At 41.1% G+C, this 23,090-nt stretch overlaps 1 protein-coding gene across 17 annotated transcripts in view; it reads left to right on the top strand.

Annotated features, from left to right (window-relative positions):
• Window positions 1-23,090, top strand: part of DLG2 (discs large MAGUK scaffold protein 2) — a 2,226,746-nt gene that overhangs the window by 1,744,839 nt on the left and 458,817 nt on the right. For all 17 annotated transcript variants that reach the window (XM_061119788.1, XM_061119779.1, XM_061119776.1 and 14 more), the window contains one exon: window positions 12,106-12,174. In XM_061119788.1, coding sequence (XP_060975771.1) covers window positions 12,106-12,174 — 69 coding nt within the window. The remainder of the gene's footprint in view (window positions 1-12,105; window positions 12,175-23,090) is intronic.

Raw genomic sequence — 23,090 nt, 5'->3', positions numbered from 1 at the left:
TCATGATACCTTTTGTACTTAATCTATCCCTGAAACTTTAAAAAGGACATTATTGGAATAATTTAGGGCAGGATATTAAAGTAATTAGTTTAAGGTAGTGATAAGTAACATTAGATTACTGAATAATTCTTTGTTTTCATTATAAGGACCAGGTTAATGGTGAGGAAGCTATTAATAGTTCCAGTTACTCATTAATCTTGGTTAGTAAGCATTATTGATCTTTACCCAAGAAATATGGGTACTCTAGAAACCAGAAGAAGATAAATAGTAAATGAAAAAAAGATTGAACAGTTTAAACAAAAGAAATACAATTAGCAGATAAACCTATAGAAAAAAAAGTCCTTCTCATTAATAAATACTTATATATATGGAACATCATTTTGTACCTATTATGTTATCAGTGTTTTTTTTAATTATAATATCAGTGCTTTTAAGATTGTGGTGAAAATGACACATATTTTTAGAAGCAATAAATGGTACAAACTTTTGAAAAATAATAAATCATAAAATATAACCTAATAAATGTTCCCATTTGGGGGAATACATTCAAAGGAAATTGTCAAGTATAAAGAAGTAATTGATAGCAGTATGTTCATTGTAGCATTGTTTCTAATATTAAAACAATAGAAATAACCCAAATAGCCAACTGTAAAAGGATGATTAAATAAATTACATCTTCAGAGGCAGTAACATTATATAACACCAAAATAATAATTATGGAAACCTTACCAGAAAGGATGTAATTACAATGTAAGAGGGGAAAATGCAGATGTGAAGTGCTACACGGTCTGTGTATATATAAAATGAGGTGAAACACATGTGGGCATATAGAGACTCATTATCACAGAGTTTAAACCACATATACTTGGAAACAAAAATAACTTTAGTTGGAATTCTGGCTCCATATTTGAAAGCTGTTGTTTTCTGACATGTTGTTTAGGTTCTATATGCTTTGTTTCTTATATATAAAATGAGGATACTCATAACTACCTTATAGGACAGCTCTGAGAATTAGGTGATTCTGTAAAGTCTAAGACAGTGGAATTATATGTGAGTTTATCTTTTTTGAGTTTTTAAAATTGTTTATTCATTTTACTTTCCACTGGGTCTTCACTGCTGCATGCAGACCTTCGCTAGTTGCAGTGAACGGGGGCTTCTCTTTGTTGTGGTGCATGAGCTTATTGTGGTGGCTTCCAGGTTGAGAAGGGCTTCCCTGATAGCTCAGTTGGTAAAGAATCTGCCTGCAATGCAGGAGACCCCGGTTCAATTCCTGGGTTGGGAAGATCTGGTGGAGAAGGGATAGGCTGCCCACTCCAGTTTTCTTGGGCTTCCCTCGTGGCTCAGCTGGTAAAGAATCCACCTGTAATGTGGGAGACATGGGTTTGACCCCCAGGTCGGGAAGATCCCCTGGAGAACGGAAAGGCTACCTACTGAAGAATTCAATGGACTATATAGTCCATGGGGTCGCAAAGAGTCAGACACGACTGAGCAACTTTCACTTCACTGCACTTCCAGGTTGAGAAGCACAGGCTTTAGGCACATGAGCTTCAGCAGTGTGGCATGTGGGCTCAGTAGTTCAGCTTCTTTAGCATTAGCAGTTGGGGCATAGACTTGAAATTACTGTGATATTGAATGCTTTGCCTTGGAAACGAACTGAGATTATTCTGTCACTTTTGAAATCGCAACCAAGTACTGTACTTTGAATTCTTTTGTTGACTATGAGGCTATTCCATTTCTTCTAAGAGATTCTTACCCACAGCAGTAGATATAATAGTTATCTGAGTTAAATTCACCCATACAAAAAATATTGATGTTTACTCTGCCATCTCCTATTTGACCACTTCCAATTTACCTTGATTCATGGACCTAACATTCCAGGTTCTTATGCAGTATTGCTCTTTACAGCATCGGACTTTACTTCCATCACCAGTCACATCCACAACTGGGTGTTATTTTTGCTTTGGCTCCATCTCATTCTTTCTGGAGATATTTCTCCACTCTTCTGCAATAAGCATGTTGAGTAGCTACTGACCTGGGGAGTTCATCTTTCAGTGCCCTATCTTTTCACCTTTTCATACTGTTCATGGGGTTCTCAAGGCAAGAATGCTGAAGTGGTTTGCCATTCCCTTCTCCAGTGGACCACGTTTTGTCAGAACTCTCACCATGACCCGTCCATCTTGGGTGGCCCTACATGGCATGGCTCATCATTCCATTGAGTTAGCAAGACTGTGATCCATGTGTTCTGTTTGGTTAGTTTTCTGTAGTTGTGGTTTTTATTCTGTCTGCCCTCTGATCGATGAGGACAAGAGTCTTGTGGAAGCTTCTTGATGGGAGGGACTGGCTGTGAGGAAACTGAGTCTTACTCTAGTGGGTATGGCCATGCTCCGTAAATCCTTATTTCAGTTTTCTGCTGATGGGTGGGGCTGTGTTCCTTCCCTGTAGTTTGGCCTGAAGCCAAACTATGATGGGGTAACAGGGACCTCCTCCAAAAGGACTCAGGCCAGCATGTCGTGCCTCCCGGGACTGGTGCAGTCAGTGTCCCTGACCCCGAAGCAGACTACTGTCGACCCAAGCCTGCACCGGAGACTCCCAAACACTCGCAAGTCGGGTTCCGTCTCTTGCGGGGTCACTGCTCCTTTCTCCCGGGACCTGGTATGCACATGGTTCTGTTTGTGCCCTCCAGGAGCCTCTCTTTCCCCAGTCCTGTGGGAGTTCTGGAATCAAATCCCACTGCCCTTCAAAGTCAAATTTCCTGGGGGTTCTCGGGCCCTTTGCCAGATCCCCAGGTTGGGAAACCTGTTGTGGGCCCTAGAACTTCAGCAACAGTGTGAAAACGCTTTGGTATAACTGTTCTCCAGTTTGTGGGTCGTCTGGTCAGTGGCTCTATAGTGGGGCTGACGGCGCCCTCCTCCACGAGGACTCGAGCCACCTGCCACGATTTCCAGGACTGCTGGAGCCAGGGCCCCTGTCCTGCGGCTGACCCCTGCCTCTGCAGGGGACATGCAGACACTCACAGGCAGGTCTGGCTCAGTCTCTTGTTGGACCCCTGGTTCCTCTCCCTCGGTCCTGTTGTGCATAGGGCTTTGTTTGCTCCCTCCGAGCATCTCTGAGGTTTGATTTTTTTTTCCATTTATTTTTAATAGTTGGAGGCTAATTACTTTACAATATTATAGTGGTTTTTGTCATACATTGACATGAATCAGCCATGGTTATACAGAGTGAAGTAAGCCAGAAAGATAAAGACCAATACAGTATACTAACACATATATATGGAATTTAGAAAGATGGTAACGATAACCCTATATGAAGTTTGATTTTAAACACGATTGAGCCCCTCCTACATTCTTGTTGGGGCTTCTCCTTTGCCCTTGGACATTGGGTTATCTTTTTTTGGTGGGATCCAACATTCTCCTGTCAATGGTTGTTCAGCAACTAGTTGCGATTTTGGAGTTCTCGCAGGAGATGAGCACACATCCTTCTATGCCACCATTTTGCAAGTTCACACAAAATAGTATCATCTGCATATCTGAGGTTGTTGATATTTCTCCCAAAAATCTTAAATCCAGCTTGTGATTCATCCAGCCTGGCATTTCATATGATGTACTCTGCATAGAAGGTGAGTAAACAGGGTGACAATATATAGCCTTGACAAACTCCTTTTCCAATTTTGAACCAGTCTGTTGTTCCATGTCCAGTTCTAACTGTTGCTCCTTGACCTGCATACAGGTTTCTCAGGAGGCAGGTCAGATAGTCTGGTATTCCCATGTTTTGAAGAATTTTCCACAGTTTGTTGTGATCCACACAATCAAAGGCTTTAGCATAATCAATGAAGCAGTAGATGTTTTTCTGAAATTCCCTTGTTTTTTCTATGATCCACCAGATGTTGGAATCTCTGGTTCCTCTGCCTTTTCAAAATCCAGCTTGTACATCTGGAAGTTCTCAAGTCACATACTGCTGAAATATAGCTTGGAGGATTTTGAGCATGACCTTGTTAGCATGTGAAATGAGTGCAATTGTGCAGTAGTTTGAACATTCTTTGGCACTGCTTTTCTTTGGGATTGAATGTGTAATATAGTAGGACCTTATTATTTACCTATTTTAGGTATAGTAGTTTATATCTGCTAATCCCACAGTCCTAGTTTACGCCTTCTGCCTCTTTTTCCCTTTGGAAACTATAAGTTTGTTTTTAATTTCTGTGAATCTATTTTGTAAATAAGTCCATTTGTATCATTTTTTAGATTCCACATGTAAATGGTATCATATTTATTTTTCCCTCTCTGATTAACTTCATTTTTAGTATGATAATCTCTAGGTCTTCCCATGTTACTGTGAAGAGCATTATTTCATCCTTTTTTATGGATAAGTAATACTATTATGTGTACACACCACATCTTTATCCTTTCATCCGCTGATGGACATGTAGGGTGCTTCCATGTCTTGGCTACTGTAGTGCTGCTATGAACATTGGGGTGCATGTACATTTTTCAACTAGAGTTCTCGCTGAATGTATGCCCAGAAGTGGGATTGCTAGATCATACTGTAACTTTTTAGTTTTTTTGTTTGTTTTTAGTTTTTAAAAGAACCTCCATATTGTTCTCCATAGTGACTGTACCAGTTTACATTTTCACCAACAGTGTAACAGGGTTTCCTTTTCTCAACATCTTCACCAGCCTTTGTTATTTGTAGACTTTTTGATGATGGCCATTCTGATTGGTGTGAGGTGACACCTCATTGTTGTTTGGACTTGCATTTCTCTAATAATTAATGATGCTGAGCATCTTTTCCTGTGCCTGTTGGCCATTTATGTGTGTTCTTTGGAGACATGTCTATTTAGGTAATTTGCTCCCTTTTTTTGACTTTTTATATTGGAGTATAGTTGACTAACAATGTTCTGATAGTTTCAGGTGTACAACAAAGTAATTCAGTTATACATATACATGTATCTATTTTTTGTTTTTTCCCCTTTGTTACACAATATTTTTTTTTCATTTATTTTTATTAGTTGGAGGCTAATTACTTTACAGTATTGTAGTGGGTTTTGCCATACATTGACATGAATCAGCCATGGATTTATATGTGTTCCCCATCCTGATCCCCCCTCCTAGCACTGAAACATGTATATTATCAAGTATGAAACAGATTGCCAGCCCAGGTTGGATGCATGAGACAAGTGCTCAGGGCTGTTACACAATATTGAACAGAATTCCCTCTGCTATAGAGTTAAGTCCTTGTTGGTTATTCATTTTAAATGTAGTAGTGTATACATGTCAGTCCCAAACTCCATAACTATCCCTTCTTCCCCCCACATTTCCCCCATGGTAACAATTTCTCTAAGTCTGTGAGACTATTTCTGTTTTGTAAATAGTTGATTTGTGTCATTTCTTTTTAGAATCTGCATATAAGTGATATATGACTTTTGTCTTTGACATATTTCATGCAGTATGACAATCTCTAGATCTATATTGCTGGAAATAACACTATTTCCTTCTTTTTAATGGCTGAGTAAGATTACATTGTATAAATGTACCATATCATCTTTATTCATGTCTCCATCGATGGATATTTAGGTTGCTTCCATGTCTTAGCATTCGTAATTGTGGTTTTTTGATTGTCTTCTTTTTTTCCTGCTATTGAGTTGTATGAGCTGTCTGTATAGTATGGAAGTTAATCCCTTGTGGGTCATGTCCTTTGCAAATACTCTCCTGTGACACAGGTTGTCTTTTCATCTTGTGTCCTTTGCCAGGCAAAACCTTATAAGTTTGATTTGTTGTTGTTCAGTCACCAAGTCATGTCTGACACTTTGCAACCCCATGAACTACACAGCACACCAGGCTTCCCTGTCCGTCACTATTGCCCTGAGTTTGCTCAAACTCATGTCCATTGAGTCAGTGAAGCCGTCCAACCATCTCATCCTCTGTTGCCCTCTTCTCCTATCCTATCTTTCCCAGCATCAGGGTCTTTTAAGTCCACACTTTTCATCATGTGGCCAAAGTATTGGAGCTTCAACTTTAGCACCAGTCCTTCCAATGATTCAGGGTTAATTTCCTTTAGGATTAAGTGGTTTGACCTCCTTGCAGTCCAAAGGACTCTCAGGAGTCTTCTCTAGCACCACAATTCAAAAGAGTCAGTTCTTCAGCACTCAGCATTCTTTATGGTCCAACTCTCACATTCATACATGACTACTGGAAAAACCATTCAGATTCAGTTCAGTCACTCAGTCATGTCCAATTCTTTGTGACCCCATAGACTGCAGCACGCCAGGCCTGCCTGTCCATCACCAACTCCTGGAGTTTGCTCAAACTCATGTCCATTGAGTCAGTGATAATATCCAACCATCTCATCCTCTGTCATCCCCTTCTCCCGCCTTCAATGTTTGCCAGCATAGCTTTGACTATACAGACCATTGTCAGCAAAGTAATGTCTCTCCTTTTTAATATGCTGCCTAGGTTGGTCATAGCTCTTCTTCCAAGGAGCAAGTGTCTTTTAATTTCATGGCTGCAGTCAAAATCTGCAGTGATTTTGGAGCCCCTCCCCGACCCCAGAAAAAGGCTGTCACTGTTTCCATTGTTTTCCCATCTATTTGCCATGAAGAGATGGGTCCAGATGCCATGATTTTAATTTTTTGAAGGTTTTTTTAAGCCAACCTTTTCACTCTCCTCTTTCACCTCCATCAAGAGGCTCTTTAGTTCCTTTCTGCTTTCTGCCATTAAAATGGTATCATCTGCATATCTAAGGTTATTGATATTTCTCACAGCAATCTTGAGGCCAGCTTGTGCTTCATCCACCCCAGTATTTCCCATGATGTACTCTGCATAGATAGTAATAAGCAGGGTGACCATATACAGCCTTGACATGTTCCTTTCCCAATTTGGAACCAGTCTGTTGTTCCATGTCCAGTTCGAACTCTTGCTTCCTGACCTGCATACAGATTTCTCAGGAGTCAGATCAGGTGGTCTGGTATTCCCATCTCTTGAAGAATTTTCCACAGTTTGTAGTGATCCACACAGTCAAAGACTTTGGAATAGTCAACAAAGCAGAAGTAGATATTTTTCTGGAACTTTCTCACTTTTTTGATGAGCCAATGGATGTTGGAAATTTGATATCTGATTCCTCTGCCTTTTCTAAATCCAGCTTTAACATCTGGAAGTTCATGGTTCACATACTGTTGAAGCCTGGCTTGGAGAATTTTGAGCATTATTTGGTAGCATGTGAGATGAATGCAATTGTGCAGTAGTCTGAGCATTCTTTGGGAATGGAATGAAAACTGACCTTTTCCAGTCCTATGGCCACTGCTGGGTTTTCCACATTTGCTGGCATATTGAGTGCAGCAGTTTCACAGCATCATCTTTTAGGATTTGAGTTAGCTCAGCTGGAACCCCATCACCTCCACTAGCTTTGTCCATAGAGATACTTCCTAAGGTCCACTTGACTTCACACTCCAAGATGTCTAGCTCTAGGTGAGTGATCACATCATCATGATTATCTGGGTCATGAAGATCTTTTTGTATAGTTGTCTGTGTATGCTTGCCACCTCTTCTGAATATCTTCTGCGTCTGTTATTTCCATACCATTTTTGTCCTTTATTGTGCCCATCTTTGCATGAAATGTTCCCTTGGTGTCTCTAATTTTCTTGAAGAGATCTCTAGTCTTTCCCATGCTATTGTTTTCCTCTATTTCTTTGCATTGATCACTTAAGAAGGCTTTCTTATCTCTCCTTGCTATTCTTTGGAACCCTGCATTCACATGTGTATATCTTTCCTTTTCTCCTTTGCCTTTCACTTCTCTTTTCTCAGCTATTTGTAAGGCCTCCCCAGATGACCATTTTGCCTTTTTGCAGTTCTTTTTCTTGGAGATGATTTTGATCACCACCTTCTGTACAATGTTTCAAACTTCCACTGATAGTTCTTCAAGCACCCTGTCATTCAGATCTAATCCCTTGAATCTGTATGTCGCTTTCACTGCAAGGGATTTGATGTAGTTCAACTCAAAACGTCTTAGACACAGTAAACTCTAAAGAAGTGGTAGCTGTTGTCACTGTATAATTGTAAGGGATTTCTTTTAGGTCATATCTGAATGACCTAGTGGTTTTCCCTGCTTTCTTCAATTTAAGTCTGAATTTGGCAATAAGGAGTTCATGATCTGAGCCACAGTCAGCTCCTGGTCTTGTTTTTGCTGACTGTATAGAGCTTCTCCATCTTTGGCTGCAAAAAATATAATCAGTCTGATTCTGGCATTGACCATCTGGTGATGTCCATGTGAAGAGTTACCTCTTGTGTTGTTGGAAGAGGGTGTTTGCTATGACCAGTGAGTTCTCTTGGCAAAACTCTGTTAGCCTTTGCCCTGCTTCATTCTGTACTCCAAGGCCAAATTTGCCTGTTACTCCAGGTAGCTCTTGACTTCCTACTTTTGCATTCCAGTTCCGTATGATGGAAGAGATCTTTTTTTGGTGTTAGTTCTAAAAGGTCTTGTAGGTCATCCTAGAACTGTTCAGCACTAGTGTTTGGGGCATAGACTTGGATTACTGTGATGCTGAATGGTTTGCCTTGCAAATGAACTGAGATCATTGTTTTGTTTTTTAGATTGCACCCAAGTACTGCATTTCAGACTCTGTTGACTATGAGGGCTACTCCATTTCTTCTAAGGGATTCTTGTCCACAGTAGTGGATGTAATGGTCATCTGCATTAAATTCACCCACTCTGGTCCATTTTAGTTCACTGATTCCTAAAATGTCCATGTTCACTCTTGCCATCTCCTGTTTGACCACTTCCAATTTACCTTGATTCTTGGACCATACATTCCAGGTTCCTATACAATATTGTTCTTTACAGCATCAGACTTTCACCACCAGACATATCCACAACTGGGCGATGTTTCTGCTTTAGCCCAGCCTCTTAATTCTTTATGGAGCTGTTTCTCCGTTCTTCCCTAGTAGCATATTGGACACCTACCATCCTGGGGGGTCTCATTTCCAGTGTCATATCTTTTTTACTTTTTCATTATTTTTATGGGGTCCTCAATGCAAGAATACCGAAGTGGTTTGCCACTCCTTTCTGCAGTCAACCACTGCCCTTCAGACACAGTAAGTTCAATTTAGGTTCTTTTCATTTTCGCTTTTATTTCTATTGCCTCAGGAGACTGGCCTTAGGAAACATTGCTACAATTTATGTCAGAGAATGTTTTGTCTGATTTCTGAGAGTTTTATAGATCCAGTCTTATTTTAGGTCTTTAATCTGTTTGGGGTTTATTTTTATAGATGATATTAGAGGATGCTCTAAATTTTCTTTGCATGTAACTGTTCAGTTTACCCAGAACCACTTATTGAAGAGACTCTTTTCTATGTTTGTGTTCTTCCCTCCTTTGTCATAGATTAATTTTGACCATAAGTGCGTGGGTTTATTTCTGAGCTTTCTATTCTGTTCCATTGACCCATATGCCTGTTTTTGTTCAATATTGTACTGTTTTTACTACTGTAGCTTTGTAGTATTGTCTGCAGTCTAGGAGAGTTAGGCATCCAGCTTTTTTGTTTTTACTCAGGATTACTTTGGCAATTCTAGGTCTTTTCTGGTTCCATATAAATTTTAGGGTATTTTGATAAGGCTCACATTAAATCTATAGTTTGCTATGGGTAGTTTGGCCATTTTAACAATGTGGGTTTCTTTTAATTATCTTCAGTTTACATTATCAGCACTTTTTAGTTTTCAGCTTGTCAGTCTCATCTCCTTGGTCAGGTTCATTCCTGAGTTTTGTTTTTTTTAACTTTACCTTTCTGGTATTTATTATTAGTAGAAAGAAATGCAACTGATTTCTGTATATTAACTTTGTATCCTGCGACTTCACTGAATTCATTGATGAGCTCTCGTAGTTTTTGGTGACACCTTATTATCTCTATATAGTATCATTATCTGCATATGATGACAATTTTCCTTCTTCCCTTCCCATTTGGATACCTTTTCTTTCTTTTTCCTCATCTGATTGTTATGGATGATTTCTATTAATTTTATAATGTTATTTTTACATTTTAATTTTATATTGTTCATCAAAGTTAGGGTATACTCACAAATATCTACCTTGTGGCATTGACTTTATGGCTAACTGAAGTGATCTAAATAGTTATGCTTATTTAGTATGAAACAGCTCAGAGTAGACACTCTGCTAAATCATATTGGTTTATTTAATAAATACTTATGTAGCTTTTACCATGTAACAGGCACTGTCCTAAAAACTATGCTTATTGAACCCTTATAACTACCCTATGAGGAACGTACTATTACAGAGAACTTTAAGAAGCTCAGTCCAGGTCACAGTCGTCTATATGACAGAGCTGGGATTTGCTACGTGGTCCGGCCCCTGAATGCTGTGCTTCCTTTCAGTCACTCAGTCAAAACTCATTTAGTGCCGTGACTGTTGCTCAGCACTGAGGGATGTCAGGAAACAAAGGACAGAAGCCTTAACTTGAAGAAAACCATTCTCTAGATTTTAGCTGTTGTCACACATTCTGCTCCCTCAACCTCAGATAAATATTACCCATGTCACAGTTAAATAGTCATCAGAGATACCTCTTCTCACCCATGATGATGAAGGTTTTGAATAAAAATCTGCAACCTATATAGCGTGGGTCTCTGTGACAGTGGCAGTGTATTCAGAGTGTGTGCTAAGAAGTCTTAGAATAGTATGAAGACACCTCGTGTTCTACAAATATTTTACTCAAGTTTCACTCTGCTGCTGCTAAGTCGCTTCAGTCATGTCCGACTCTGTGCGACCCCATAGACGGCAGCCCACCAGGCTCCCCTGTCCCTGGGATTCTCCAGGCAAGAACACTGGAGTGGGTTGCCATTTCCTTCTCCAATGCATGAAAGTGAAAAGTGAAAGTCAAGTCACTCAGTTGTGTCTGACTCTTAGAGACTCCGTGGACTGCAGCCTACCAGGCTCCTCCGTCCATGGGATTTTCCAGGCAAGAGTACTGGAGTGGGGTGCCATTGCCTTCTCCCAAGTTCCACTCTACATATATATATTTACATTAAAGTATACACACCTTCATAGACTATATGTATAATGTATACATAACTGTTACAAATAATTTTTAAATACTACACACTAAAATTACAGATTGAAATACATTTTATCATATACTTTAACACAAAGGAAACTCACAATGCATTCCTTTCTGCTGTTAATTGTAACTGTGCATCTCTGTATCTAACTGAAGAGTGTTCTTAATGAGGCAAAAATCTTTAAAACAAAAAAATTGTCACCATTTGGAAAGTGATATGATCGTTAAGAAGAAAGGCACTAGCATCAGTTTAGTTGCCACTTCAAGCACAGGTATTTACCACGTGACTTTGGGCAAGTTTCTAAGCACCCTGTACTTTAATTTCCTCATCTGTCAAATGGGACAGTACATACCTCACAGAGTTGTAAGAAATAAATGATGTAAAAAATATACTTAGAAAAGTAATTCAGGCAATAGGTGCTCAATAAATGTTAGACACTATAATGTCTACTACAACTACTTATCTATAAAATCAGTCTTACCTTATTATCACGCAACCAAAATAAATATGAAATTACATTAAATTCTAACATCAATATGCAACTGAAAATCCCAGTTTTCAAGCTTTTATGTTCACTCAATAGCTGAATTACTTTTATTATTGCAAATTTAAACTAATAAATTTGTACTAATTAAATACTACTCCAATTTTCAAATTTGCTCTGTTTAAAGTTTTGTTAGAAAAAAAATGTGCATTTTTTTAGAAATATATCATATTGCATCATAATGAAATTTGTTTCTATGCTCTACATGGTCTTATTCCAAGGGAAAAATAATTACCTTTTCCAAATATGTTTCTTTTCACAGTTACCCTTCATTTGAAGCTTGCTTTTTGAAAATATGTTGACATCAAATGATAAAGAAAAACTAACCCCTTACCTGGTAGAGTGTTTTATTTTGGTGGATGATTCTATTTATCAGCGAAGAACAGTTATTTAATTTCTCCTGTGTTTCTTCTAAGATTGATTCTTTTTTTGACCACAGGCCTGATTAGAATGTGCAAAGATACTTTAAATGAATGACCTGTATTTGTTTTGTCTTTCTTTTCTTGCAGTCATTCCCAACACAGCACTGCAACCCGCCAGCCTTCAGTGACTCTCCAACGGGCCATCTCCCTGGAAGGGTAAGATAAGAATAATATAGAGCCTTCTTTTAAGCCAAACTATGCACCCTCATCACTTTGAGCATAAATTCCTCTTTCTTTCCTTCCTCCCACCCTCCCTCCCCACTTTGCTCCCATTTTTTCCTTTCTGTTAGCAAATATCTCTAATGCTTTTGTTATATGCCAACCACTGAGCAAAGTACTGCAATAAGTGAGAGCTCTTCTTTTCCTTCAGAGGGATCATTACCTATTAAGAGTGACAGAAATATAGATAGCTACTTGTATATGGTATAAGCATCACACAGGACATACATATGAGGGACTAAGGAAGGATCCAGAAAGGATATTTGACTGAGAATGGGTAACAGAGAGGGAGGGGGAAACAGGTCAGGATGGTTTCAGAGAAGCCCTAACTCTCAAGCTAAGAACTGAAGCATGTGGATATTGGCCTAACAGACATTTAAAGGAAGGGCACTTGCTACAGGAGAAAGAGCACATGAAAAACCATGAACACCTGTGAGGTGAGGTGGTCAAAGGCCACTGGAGTGATTGAGTTCTGTGGCACAGGGCGTGCAAGGCCGGAGATGGGAGTGGCAATGTTGGCTGGCCTGGCTTACATATATTGGACTTGGTATTTTGCATTTCTAAATTCCCACATCAGACAGAAGCTGAAGGGGCTAAGAAAAGGGGGCTAATATTTCCCTCCACTGGCTTTATAATCATGACTGGTTTAATTGAGAACCTTTAGCTGGTTACTGTATAAAAATGAAATCATTCTATTTTTCCAATACCTGTTAGCATCTATGCTTTGTTCCATCCTATTTCCCAGTGACAAGTAGGCTTCCTTAATGGCATTTTAGTTCAAACCTCTAACTGCATTAGTTCTCTCCATTTTGAAATCTCATGTTTTAGTCAAATCTCTGTCTCTCTTTCCAAAATAATTAAGACTTGGGGTCCACCAAAGTGCTCTGGAGTTGATAAAGGAGTCATCTGCTCTCTTTCATACCACCCTCTAGACCTTCCTTTCTCTTAGATTACTTCTCTGGTAGTTATGAGGTTCAAAAAACGGAAAAATGGCATTTCTTATAAGTATAGCTCATTCACTTTGCTGTACAGTAGAAACAACACTGTAAAACAACTATACTGCAATAAAAAAATTTTTTAAATAATATGTCATTTAATGTACAGCCCTCTGTCTCAAAAAAAAAAAAAACTTCTATAACTGTGTCTGGACTGCTTATGGGTACTTCAGCTCTCAGAGCTTTCTGAGATGCTACCCTCATTTGGCTCAAATAAAATTTTCCAAGTCTTTTTTAAAATATGAGAAATAGTGCTTTCTTACTGTTCTCCCGTGGCTATCTCCTTTCTGTTAGTGATCACTAGTGATGTAGCCTGGATGGGTGGAGAACCAAACCTGCACCAATGCAAAGAAAACTGAGCAAACCCCCACCCAAGATGTGGTCCCCTAGGACCTCCATCATCTTCAGACTCCCTGGAAGCAGCACACTGAAGTCTTCTGACGCATTCACCACTTTGCCCAAGCAGCATCAGTCCCTCCTCAAAAGTATACAATCGCCCTTTCTCATCTGTCCTCAGCAGCTTCAACTGCGAGGCTTGCAGACATGAGCAGCACCCATCTTTCCTCCCCTTCAGGTGGAACTTACCCTGGGTTAGTCCTTGCCGCCTTTCTCCTTGCCCAACTTTCTTATCTTCTCCATGTCAGCAAAGTCCATAAGTGGACATAGACTTGGGAGGGAGATGCTGACCTCCCTTCCTGGAAAAACAAAAACTTTAGAAACACTTTTTTATGGGGTGCCCTTTCTTGCCTCTAGCTAACAAAAAATCCACTGCATCGCCCCAAACCCATAGGAACATGAGTGAAAGGAATGTGACCTCTATAAGACCAACTGCCCTCCCATGGAAAACATACCTCCTTCTCCTCTGCCTCTATTTTTGATGGTAAAGAACATCAAACCATTCTACCTCCTCTATTGGAAAAGAAGAAAAAAACTGAGATAGGAGGGGTGAGGGGGTCACAGTAGTGCAATAGGAGCATGTGGCGTTCACCTCTCCCCAGGTACATCGGGAACGGGACAGTTCTCACAGAGCACGTGCTGAACACTAGCTGAGGACCTCAGACACCTAAGAGGATAAGAGAATCCCCATGCAACCAAGAAGGACAAAAGAAAGCAAAGAGGAAAGGGACCAGCACCCCTGTGGGGGAAGGAGGAGAGGGTCCTGAGCCTGGGGAACCCCCTCTTTCTGGTGGGGAGATCAGCTGGGACAGAGCGGAGTTTCAGGGGCTCAGAGGAGAGCTCAGAAACCAGGCAGGACAGAATGAGCCCCGCGTGGACGGTCTGTGTCACAGCCCTGCGCCTCCCAGCCTGAGATTGGTGTGTGCTGGTGTGGATGGAGGCCGGGTGCTGGAACCCGGGGTTTGGAGGGTGGGCATGGGGAGGAGACTGCTGTCAGCTGCAAAGAGACAGCCTGAAGGGACGAAGGGACGGGCGTAAGGGGCTCCACAACAGGGCATGTTTGTGGAAGAAACCCAGGACGCCCTTGCCGCCCGCTTCCCCACACGCCTGCCCCAGCCTCCCCCGGCCTGTGCAACTAAGGAGTGAGGGCTGAACTCTCTGCTCTCGGCGGTGGGGACCTTGGATCTACACCTATCCACCTCCCCACCGCCCCCAGCACCAGCCCCGCTGGCTTTGTAAACTCAGCCCCTGCCGACCAAATGAATGAACAAGAGCTCCCACCACTGAGAAGAGTCTAGCGTTCGAAACTGTGGGCTTTGCGGGCACACACACGTAGAGATGGGGCCTGGCCACTGTCTGAGCTGCCTCCATAGCTCCTGGGGCAGTCCTGCAGAGTCACTGCAGTCCTGGGACCTGACTTCCATGACTCGAAGCTGGTAGCCTTGGTGAGAACAATGCCTGAGAGAAGCGAGGGCCAGTCGCAGCCAGAGCTGTGGTTAAGGTGGGGCTAAGAGCAGGTCCAGCAGCCACGCAGTGTGTGAGCCCACACAGTGGGTGAACAGTGACACAGCAGAGCACACTCATAGGTGAACCGCACGAGGAGGAAAGCTCAGCGCCTTCTCTCCCAGCGGCTGTGCTCCAATCCCATCTGCCGCTTGTCGCAGATCAGAAACTCAGCTCAGAAACAGATCTCGGGGTCCCTTCTCCAACCACTAGGGAGCGGACCCTGACCCTGACCGGGCAGTGACAACCTCAGAGCAAGGGGAGGCCCACTCAGTATGCAGTGCAGGCTCAGGTCACCTCCCGTCAGCCAGACGACCTATCAAGGGAACGATGCCCAGCATACATGGAGGAAAGGATGTCTGCATACATATGGCAGACATCCATATTTTACAGCCCTGCCAGCAAAATGGACTTCCCGGGTGGCTCAGATGGTAAAGCATCTGCCTACAATGCGGGAGACCTGGGTTCAATCCCTGGGTTGGGAAGATCCCCTGGAGAAGGAAATGGCAACCCACTCCAGCATTCTCGCCTGGAAAATCCCATGGACAGAGGAGCCTGGTAGGCTACAGTCAATGGGGTCGCAAAGACTCGGACACGACTGATCGACTTCACTTCACTTTCACCAACAAAAATGGCTGAGAAAGTAAAGAATCTGCCTGCAACGCAGGAGACCCAGGTTTGAGCCCCGGGTCGGGAAGATCCCCTGGAGAAGGAAATGGCAACCCACGTCAGTATTCTCGCCTGGAAAATCCCATGGACAGAGGAGGCTGCCAGGCTATACAGTCCATGGGGTCGCAAGAGTCAGACACAACTTAACACTTTGACTTCACCAGCAAAAAATATTAAGCCCACACAAGCTACACAGGGACATTCCCACATAAAAATAGCACTCCAAGACAGCCTGCGGGTCAGGCATTCGGAGGAAGAACCCTCAGAGCATTTGGCTTTGAAGGCAGGCAGGTCCTGGGTGTGGGAGCACCACAGGGCTGAGAGAAGCAGAGACTCTTGGAGGGCACACACCAGGTTTCACATATACCGGGACCCAGCACAAGCAATACCTCCATACAACTACAAATAAACTCAGAGTGGTTTAAAGACCTAAATGTAAGATGGGATACTGTAAAACTCCTAGAGGACAACATAGGCAGAACACAAATCACAGCAATACCTTTTTTGATCCATCCCCTAGAATAGTGAAAACGAAAACAAAAATACATTAAACTTAAAAGCTTTTGCACATCAAAGGGAAACCATCAACAAGTCAAAAAGACAACCCACAGAATGGGAGAAAATATTTGCAAATGATGTGACCAACAAGGGATTAATCTCCAAAATATATCAACAGCTCATGCACCTCGATATCAACAAACAACCCCATCAAAAAATGGAGAGAAAATCTATTAATCAATAGACATTTCTTCAAATAAAATGTACAGAGAGCCAAAAAGCCCATGAAAAAATGCTCAGCATCACTAATTATTAGAGAAATGCATATCAGCACTACAATGAGGTATCACCTCACACCAGTCAGAATTGCCATCATCAAAAAATCCACAAACAATAAATGCTGGAAGGAGTATGGAGAAAAGGGAACTCTCCTACACTTTTTGTGGGAAGGTAAATTGATACAACCATTATGGAGAACAGTATGGAGGGTCCTTAAAGAACTAACTATAGAACTACCATATGATCCAGCAATCCAACTGCTGGGCATACATCCAGAGAAAACCATCATTTGAAAAGACACATGCACCTCAGTATATACTGCAGCACTATTTACAATAGCCAAAACAGATGAATGGATAAAGAAGATGTGGTCACATGTAACACACACACACACACACATATATATATAATGGAATATATAACTCAGCCATAAAAAAGAATGAAATAAAGCCATTGGCAGCAAAATGGATAGACTAGAGATTATTATATAAGTGAAGTAAGTCAGAGGAATACAAGTATCATATAATATCGCTTATATATGGAATCTAGTAAAAAAATTATACAAATGAACTTATTTACAAAGCATAAACTGACTCACAGATCTAGAAATCAAACTTATGTTTACCAGGAGGGAAACATGGGAGGAAGTATTAGCAGATTGGGATTAACATGTACATACTACTACATGTAAAATAGATAACTAATAAGGACCTACTGTATAGCACAGGGAAGTCCACCCAATATTCTGTAATAACCTATATAGGAAGAGAATCTGAAAAAGAATATATATAAAAAACTGTTTCACTTTACACCTAAAACTAACACTGCTGCTGCTGCTACTAACACTACATTGTAAATTAACTATACTCCAACAAATTTTTTTTAAAAAAACAGAGATAGTAGTGTTTCACTAAATAGAAACTTAGCTCTGAAAGAACCAAGTAACTTTTCTCAGTAATAAACTACTATATTTATTGTGATATTTGTTCTATTTCTTTTTTAAAAAAAAAGACAGAAGTTCTCAATAAATACTTCATAGCATTTGGTTCTATAATAATATACAAGATGGTCTAGATCATGGATCCTCACCAGACTCTCAGTGTTCAAATCCAGGTTAAGGAATTCACTAGCTATGTGACAGCAAGTTACTTCGTTTCTTTGTGCCTCAGTTTCCTAATATATAAAATAGAAATACTGATAATATTTCCTTATCCAGTTCTTTTAAGAATTAAAATTACATATATGTTTAATTTTTATATTAGTACTAGCATTATATGTGTATTTTCTATAGTAGTTGTTGCTGTTATTGTTATACATAATGTAAATCAATAAGGCATGAGAGTTTCTCATCTATATCAAATAAGGCTTTATTAAAAGTCAGTCACTGGTATCTTTGCTATATTCTGGAGAGGCATATTCCTATATACATAATAATCATTTGTGGAAGCAATTCAAACCACTCTGAGCTTGCCTCGTTGCTGAGTTAATATACATACTAAAAGTACCTTGATTACCAAGATTATATTTATGCTTATTAAACAAGGAAAGAACAACCTAAGCTTTTTCTACTTATCAGCTTCTTCTCAGGTCCAAAAGAATAATTTAGGACCAGAATAAGGAATGTTCTTACATTACTGGTATATATATATATTTCTAAAGTTAAAGCAAAGGGACTACTTAAACACATGAGAGGAACTAGCCTTTGCGGTCTGTGAATATTCTCCAGTTGGACGTGAGAACATCCGTCAGTCAGAACCTGCAGGGTGAGTTTATGCAGGCTTGTGATTGTACCCTCTCTACTACTCTCCTTCTAGAAAGTACCATGCTTTAGAAAAACGCTTCCACAAAACTCAGTTGGTTGTCGCATCCTCCAGAGAACTATGATTGGTTTTGAATTCTACAGGTTAAATTGGATATGTAGAAAGGATCAAGAAAAGACATCCAGAGTTAACAAAGGGATGGGACAGCATTTTATCAAGCAAACACTGACAGGATTAGGACTCTTTGAAGAAGAAACCTTCATCAGGTGCTTAATGAGATCATATTCAAAATGTGTAATTTATTGGGAATAAAAGTAGTATAAATCCATGGTATTGCTTCAAGGGAAAAGAAAAGAAACTAATATTCATTGAGTGCTTATTAGGTGCCAGGCTATCTATCCATCCATCCTTCCAGCCACCTACCTATCTTATCTGATTTTATTTCCTAACAGTCTTAAGAAACAGGCATCTTTTTTTTTTTTCTAAAAAATGATCCTCAGAGACATTAAGTAATTTTCCCAAAGACCCTTACATAGAAAATAGCAAGCCTAGATTTGAAATCTAATTTGGCTTCACTCTACAACTCCATTTCCTATAATGTGGCATGAAAAAGGCTTTATTGAGTTGGAAATCAGTGGTCACACCATTTATAAGCTACCTTCAGACTAAGCTAGACATAGTGAAGAATTTCCTAGGATAAAAAATGATAAAGAAGTAGAACCGACTCTGTGCCTAGAAGTCTAAGTAGAATGAATAGCCCATCATCTGGCATGGCCACGTACAGGCTAAGGTGTTATTTGTGGTGGAGGTGAGGGTGTTGGGGCTGAGCTTACCACTGGCCTCCACCTCACCCTCCTAGTTCCTTAAACAGACCTCCTTTAGCAGCACACAGGGTGGCTATCATTCCACGGTTTAGTCTTTACACAGAGAAGCCTTCCTTCAAGCTATGCTGAACAATGGCATTTCCTGCTAGAGCTGCTTCCAAACCTTTTCTTTCTTTCTTCTTGTTCACAAAAGCTTATTAGCAGCTGCCAATCAGTATTCTTTAGCATTTTGCACTGTTTTCCACTTGAGTGAAATGGCCTCTGTGATAAATGCAATCGCTATCACTAATCCTCTGTCAAGATGAAGCCAAAAAATGTGCAGGCCTTACCCTGACGTCGTAACAGAGTGACCTCCATTTCTCAAAAATAGGAAATAGTATCCTCGACTAGGTCCCATTGTTTCAACTGGTATAAAGCAGTTTGTTTCTCTCTCGTTAATAATGCACTATGAAAAATATTCTGTTCTTTGCAATCATGGGAAAGAACTGGCTCTGGAATCAAAGAAGTAGTTTTTGAATCCCGACCTTTCTGCCGTCTACTGTTAATCTTAAACAGGACACATCCCATCTATAACCATGAACTTCCTATTCAGCCAAAGGGAGAAAAGCATAGAACTCACCACCTCTCTGTAATAAGTACTAGCTGGGGCTTCCCAGGTGGCTCAGTGGTTAAGAACCCACCTGCAATGCAGAAGACACAAGTTCATCCCCTGGGTCCGGAAGATCCCCTGGAGAAGCAAATGGCCACCCACTCCAGTATTCTTGCTGGAGAATTCCATGTAAAGAGGAGCCTGGCAGGCTACGGTCCATGGGGTCACAAAGAGTCAGACACAACTGAGTGGCTAAAGAGCAACAGCAAAGTACTAGTTGAATATATGCTTCATCCCAGTGTTCTGAGAAAACAAAACTCATTTTTAAAGCCTGAATTAGTTTGAAGACCTATGTTGAATGCTTATTATTAAATACATATATATATATGTACCTATGTATGTAAAACATTTCTTGATATAAAATATTTGAGACAGAATTAACCTTGCATTGCTGGAATATTTAGAAGGCGACACCTTAGTAATTCTCTCCAAAGCCCAGAACACTAGTTTATGCTATATGTGCCCTGCTGACCATCAAATACATAGATAATGTGGCAAAAGGTCATTGTCACTGTACACCTAGCGGGAGAGGTATTTTACGTTTTGTGTAGGTCATTGGGCCTTTAGCAGTTTTCCCATTAAGGTGTAATACTGCTGAAAGTAGGTAATCAGCTGAAATTGGAAATTTCATTATTTGAAAACTCTCCTTCCTGACGCCTTCATGAAAAAGCAACTACATAGGATATTTATAAAAATAAATGTACTTTAAAAGGCCATATGTTTATGTATTTTTCACCTAAATCGCTACTACTTGACATAAGATAAGTGAAAATATTTCAGATTCCCAGTTAATTTGATCCATAGAGACAACAGAACTATCTCATTGAGCCTCTTCACAGAGTTACTGCAGTTTCTTAAATTGCTATCTGAATCATCCAGAGCTATGCCAGACATAACGAGGCAGAATAACATCCCCATTAACAATGTGAGCGCCTTGCTCCAGGTTCAAGTTGACAGACGCAGCCCACATCTTAATCTCCTCTTCCTCCTGAGACCCCATTAAAAAGAAGCTAATGGAATAACAAAAAAGGGCGCGAGGACAGTCCCATAACTATAAAGGAAATGAGAGGGGGCGTCAAAGGCCAGAAGATTTCAGCACACTGCTGCATGACAGAAAGCAGATGGAAGGGTAGAGACGGAAGAGACAGCGAGGCAGCCCCTGCCTTAGGTCACCTGCAGGAGAAGGGCATGTGCTATGGCTCCAGGGCACCTCGCCCGTGGTAGTCTGTGTGACTGCCGTCTCCTGGCGATGTGTTTCCAGGGCTGCCTCCCACAAACGGCCCTCCACAGCAAAGCTGCCTTGTAGAGGGGAGCCCATAGCGCAGAGGGGAGCAGATCGGCCTAACAGAGCCCAGGAAAACCAGAGACTGCGGGATAATGACAATAGACGGCCCAGAGAGCAGAGCCTGAGAGCAGGATGATGTGACAAGATGCCCCCACTCAGCAGGCACACCCCTGCATACAGAGCAGCTGCCAGGCAAGTCCGACCACCAGTCAGAAATGAACTCTCTGCGCTAAAGAAACAGAATGACTCTCCTGAGGACCTGAAGTAAGCTAGTTTGAATGGTGCCCCCACACCAAAGCCCTGCTCTATGTGCTAGCTGGGGCTTCCCAGGCGGCTCAGTGGTAAAGAATCCGTCTGCCAGTGCAGGAGCAGCGGGTTCCATCCCTGGGTCAGGAAGATCCTCTGGAGAAGGAAATGGCAGCCTACTCTAGTATTCTTGCCTGGAAAATCCCATGCAGAGGGGAGACTGGCAGACTACAGTCCCTAGGTTTGCAAAGAGTCAGACACAACTGACTGATGGTGTGTGTGTGTGTGCGCGCTAATTAGGGAGAAAGTTTCAGGTTTGCCCCTCTAACCTGAAGTTTTCCAGTAAAAAAGCTTTGCCCTTATGTGCAACGCTCTCTGAAGCCTTTCTACTACTTTGTTCTTAAATGTGAACAGACAACCACAGGTTACCAAATATTTTAACAAACCTACCAAGGGACAGAAACAGAATTAAAACACACATAACAAAGACTACCCCAGAGATAACTCTGGAACAAAACAGAACTTAATGAAATGAAGCTGACCCTTGAACAATGTGAATTCAAACTGTGCAGGTCCACTTATATGTGGATATTTTTCAATAATAAATGCTCTAGTACTGTACTACCCACAGGTGGTTGGATTCAAAGATGTGGGGTAAACTCAGATATGGAGGGCTAACCATCAATTAGATTCACCCCCACCCTTTGTTCAAGGGTCAGCTGCTCTAGCATAATCATATGTTTAGCAATAGGGAGATAACCACTAGAATTAAAACTGAAATGGTGAAAAGCGATTGCCTCTGGGAAGCCAGGTAGGCTTCTCAGGAGAGGTAACACAAATTGGGTTTTGAAGAATGTATTTGGAAATAGTCAGGGGTTAAAAATAAAAGAAAATCATGTGCAAAAAAACCTGGACGTATTTTCCTAATACTGCAAAGACTAAGAAGTATCTTCAGCTATTCAAATACTTTCTTTTGTCCAGTAGAGGGCATACACTATTTTATCTTAGCTTAAAAAAATCATTTTAGCAACAATACAGAGGCAGAATTTTCTAGAAACTAGCATTTTCACATCAATAAAATAGCTGCCCTGAAAAGTGTTGACCACCCTCTATGAATCGAAGGAATCCATGTGGAGTGGACAGTCTGCCTAACTGACCCCAACCAAAAAATTTCTCCCAAATCCAGATATCAGTAAGCCTAAGGAGAACCAGTAAGTGGTCTTGCCTATAAAGAAATGCATCTAAGGGAACCCATCACCTCAGGTTAACTGGTCTGTGGTGCTATCACTGTCTTTCTTACTCAGTGGAACAGGCCTGTCTCTGGAGGGATAACCATGCACCTCTGTTTGGCGCAAGAGTATCCCTCTCCACACTCTTAAGACCATGACAGGCTCTTGAGACCATGCGTTGGTGGGGCCAGGAAGCCGCTGTTGTTCCCACATTAGGCCTGAACAGTTGGCCTTTCTGAGGAACACTCTGTGAACAGGACCTCGACTGGAATCATTTGCCCTTTTGTTCTCTAGCCGGCTCCTTTTGCCTTCATGGGAGACGCTCTTTTAAAACTAACATACTTCCATTTCCCAAAATAATGCTGATTTAAAGTAGTCAGTCTTCTTAGTCTAAGTGCCTAGATATTTACTTCCAAAATATACAGTCACTGTAGAAAGCGGAAGCATTTCTGACCTGAGAATATGGAGACCTGAGTTCTAGGTTCAAGTCGGCCACCTCCGTGTGATTTTGAGCGGATCT

Source organism: Dama dama, chromosome 2, assembly GCF_033118175.1.
Source record: "Dama dama isolate Ldn47 chromosome 2, ASM3311817v1, whole genome shotgun sequence".
NCBI classification, from domain to species: Eukaryota; Metazoa; Chordata; class Mammalia; order Artiodactyla; family Cervidae; genus Dama; species Dama dama.
The sequence above is the reverse complement of the archived record's forward strand: the minus strand, read 5'-3'. Positions and strand labels throughout refer to the sequence as shown.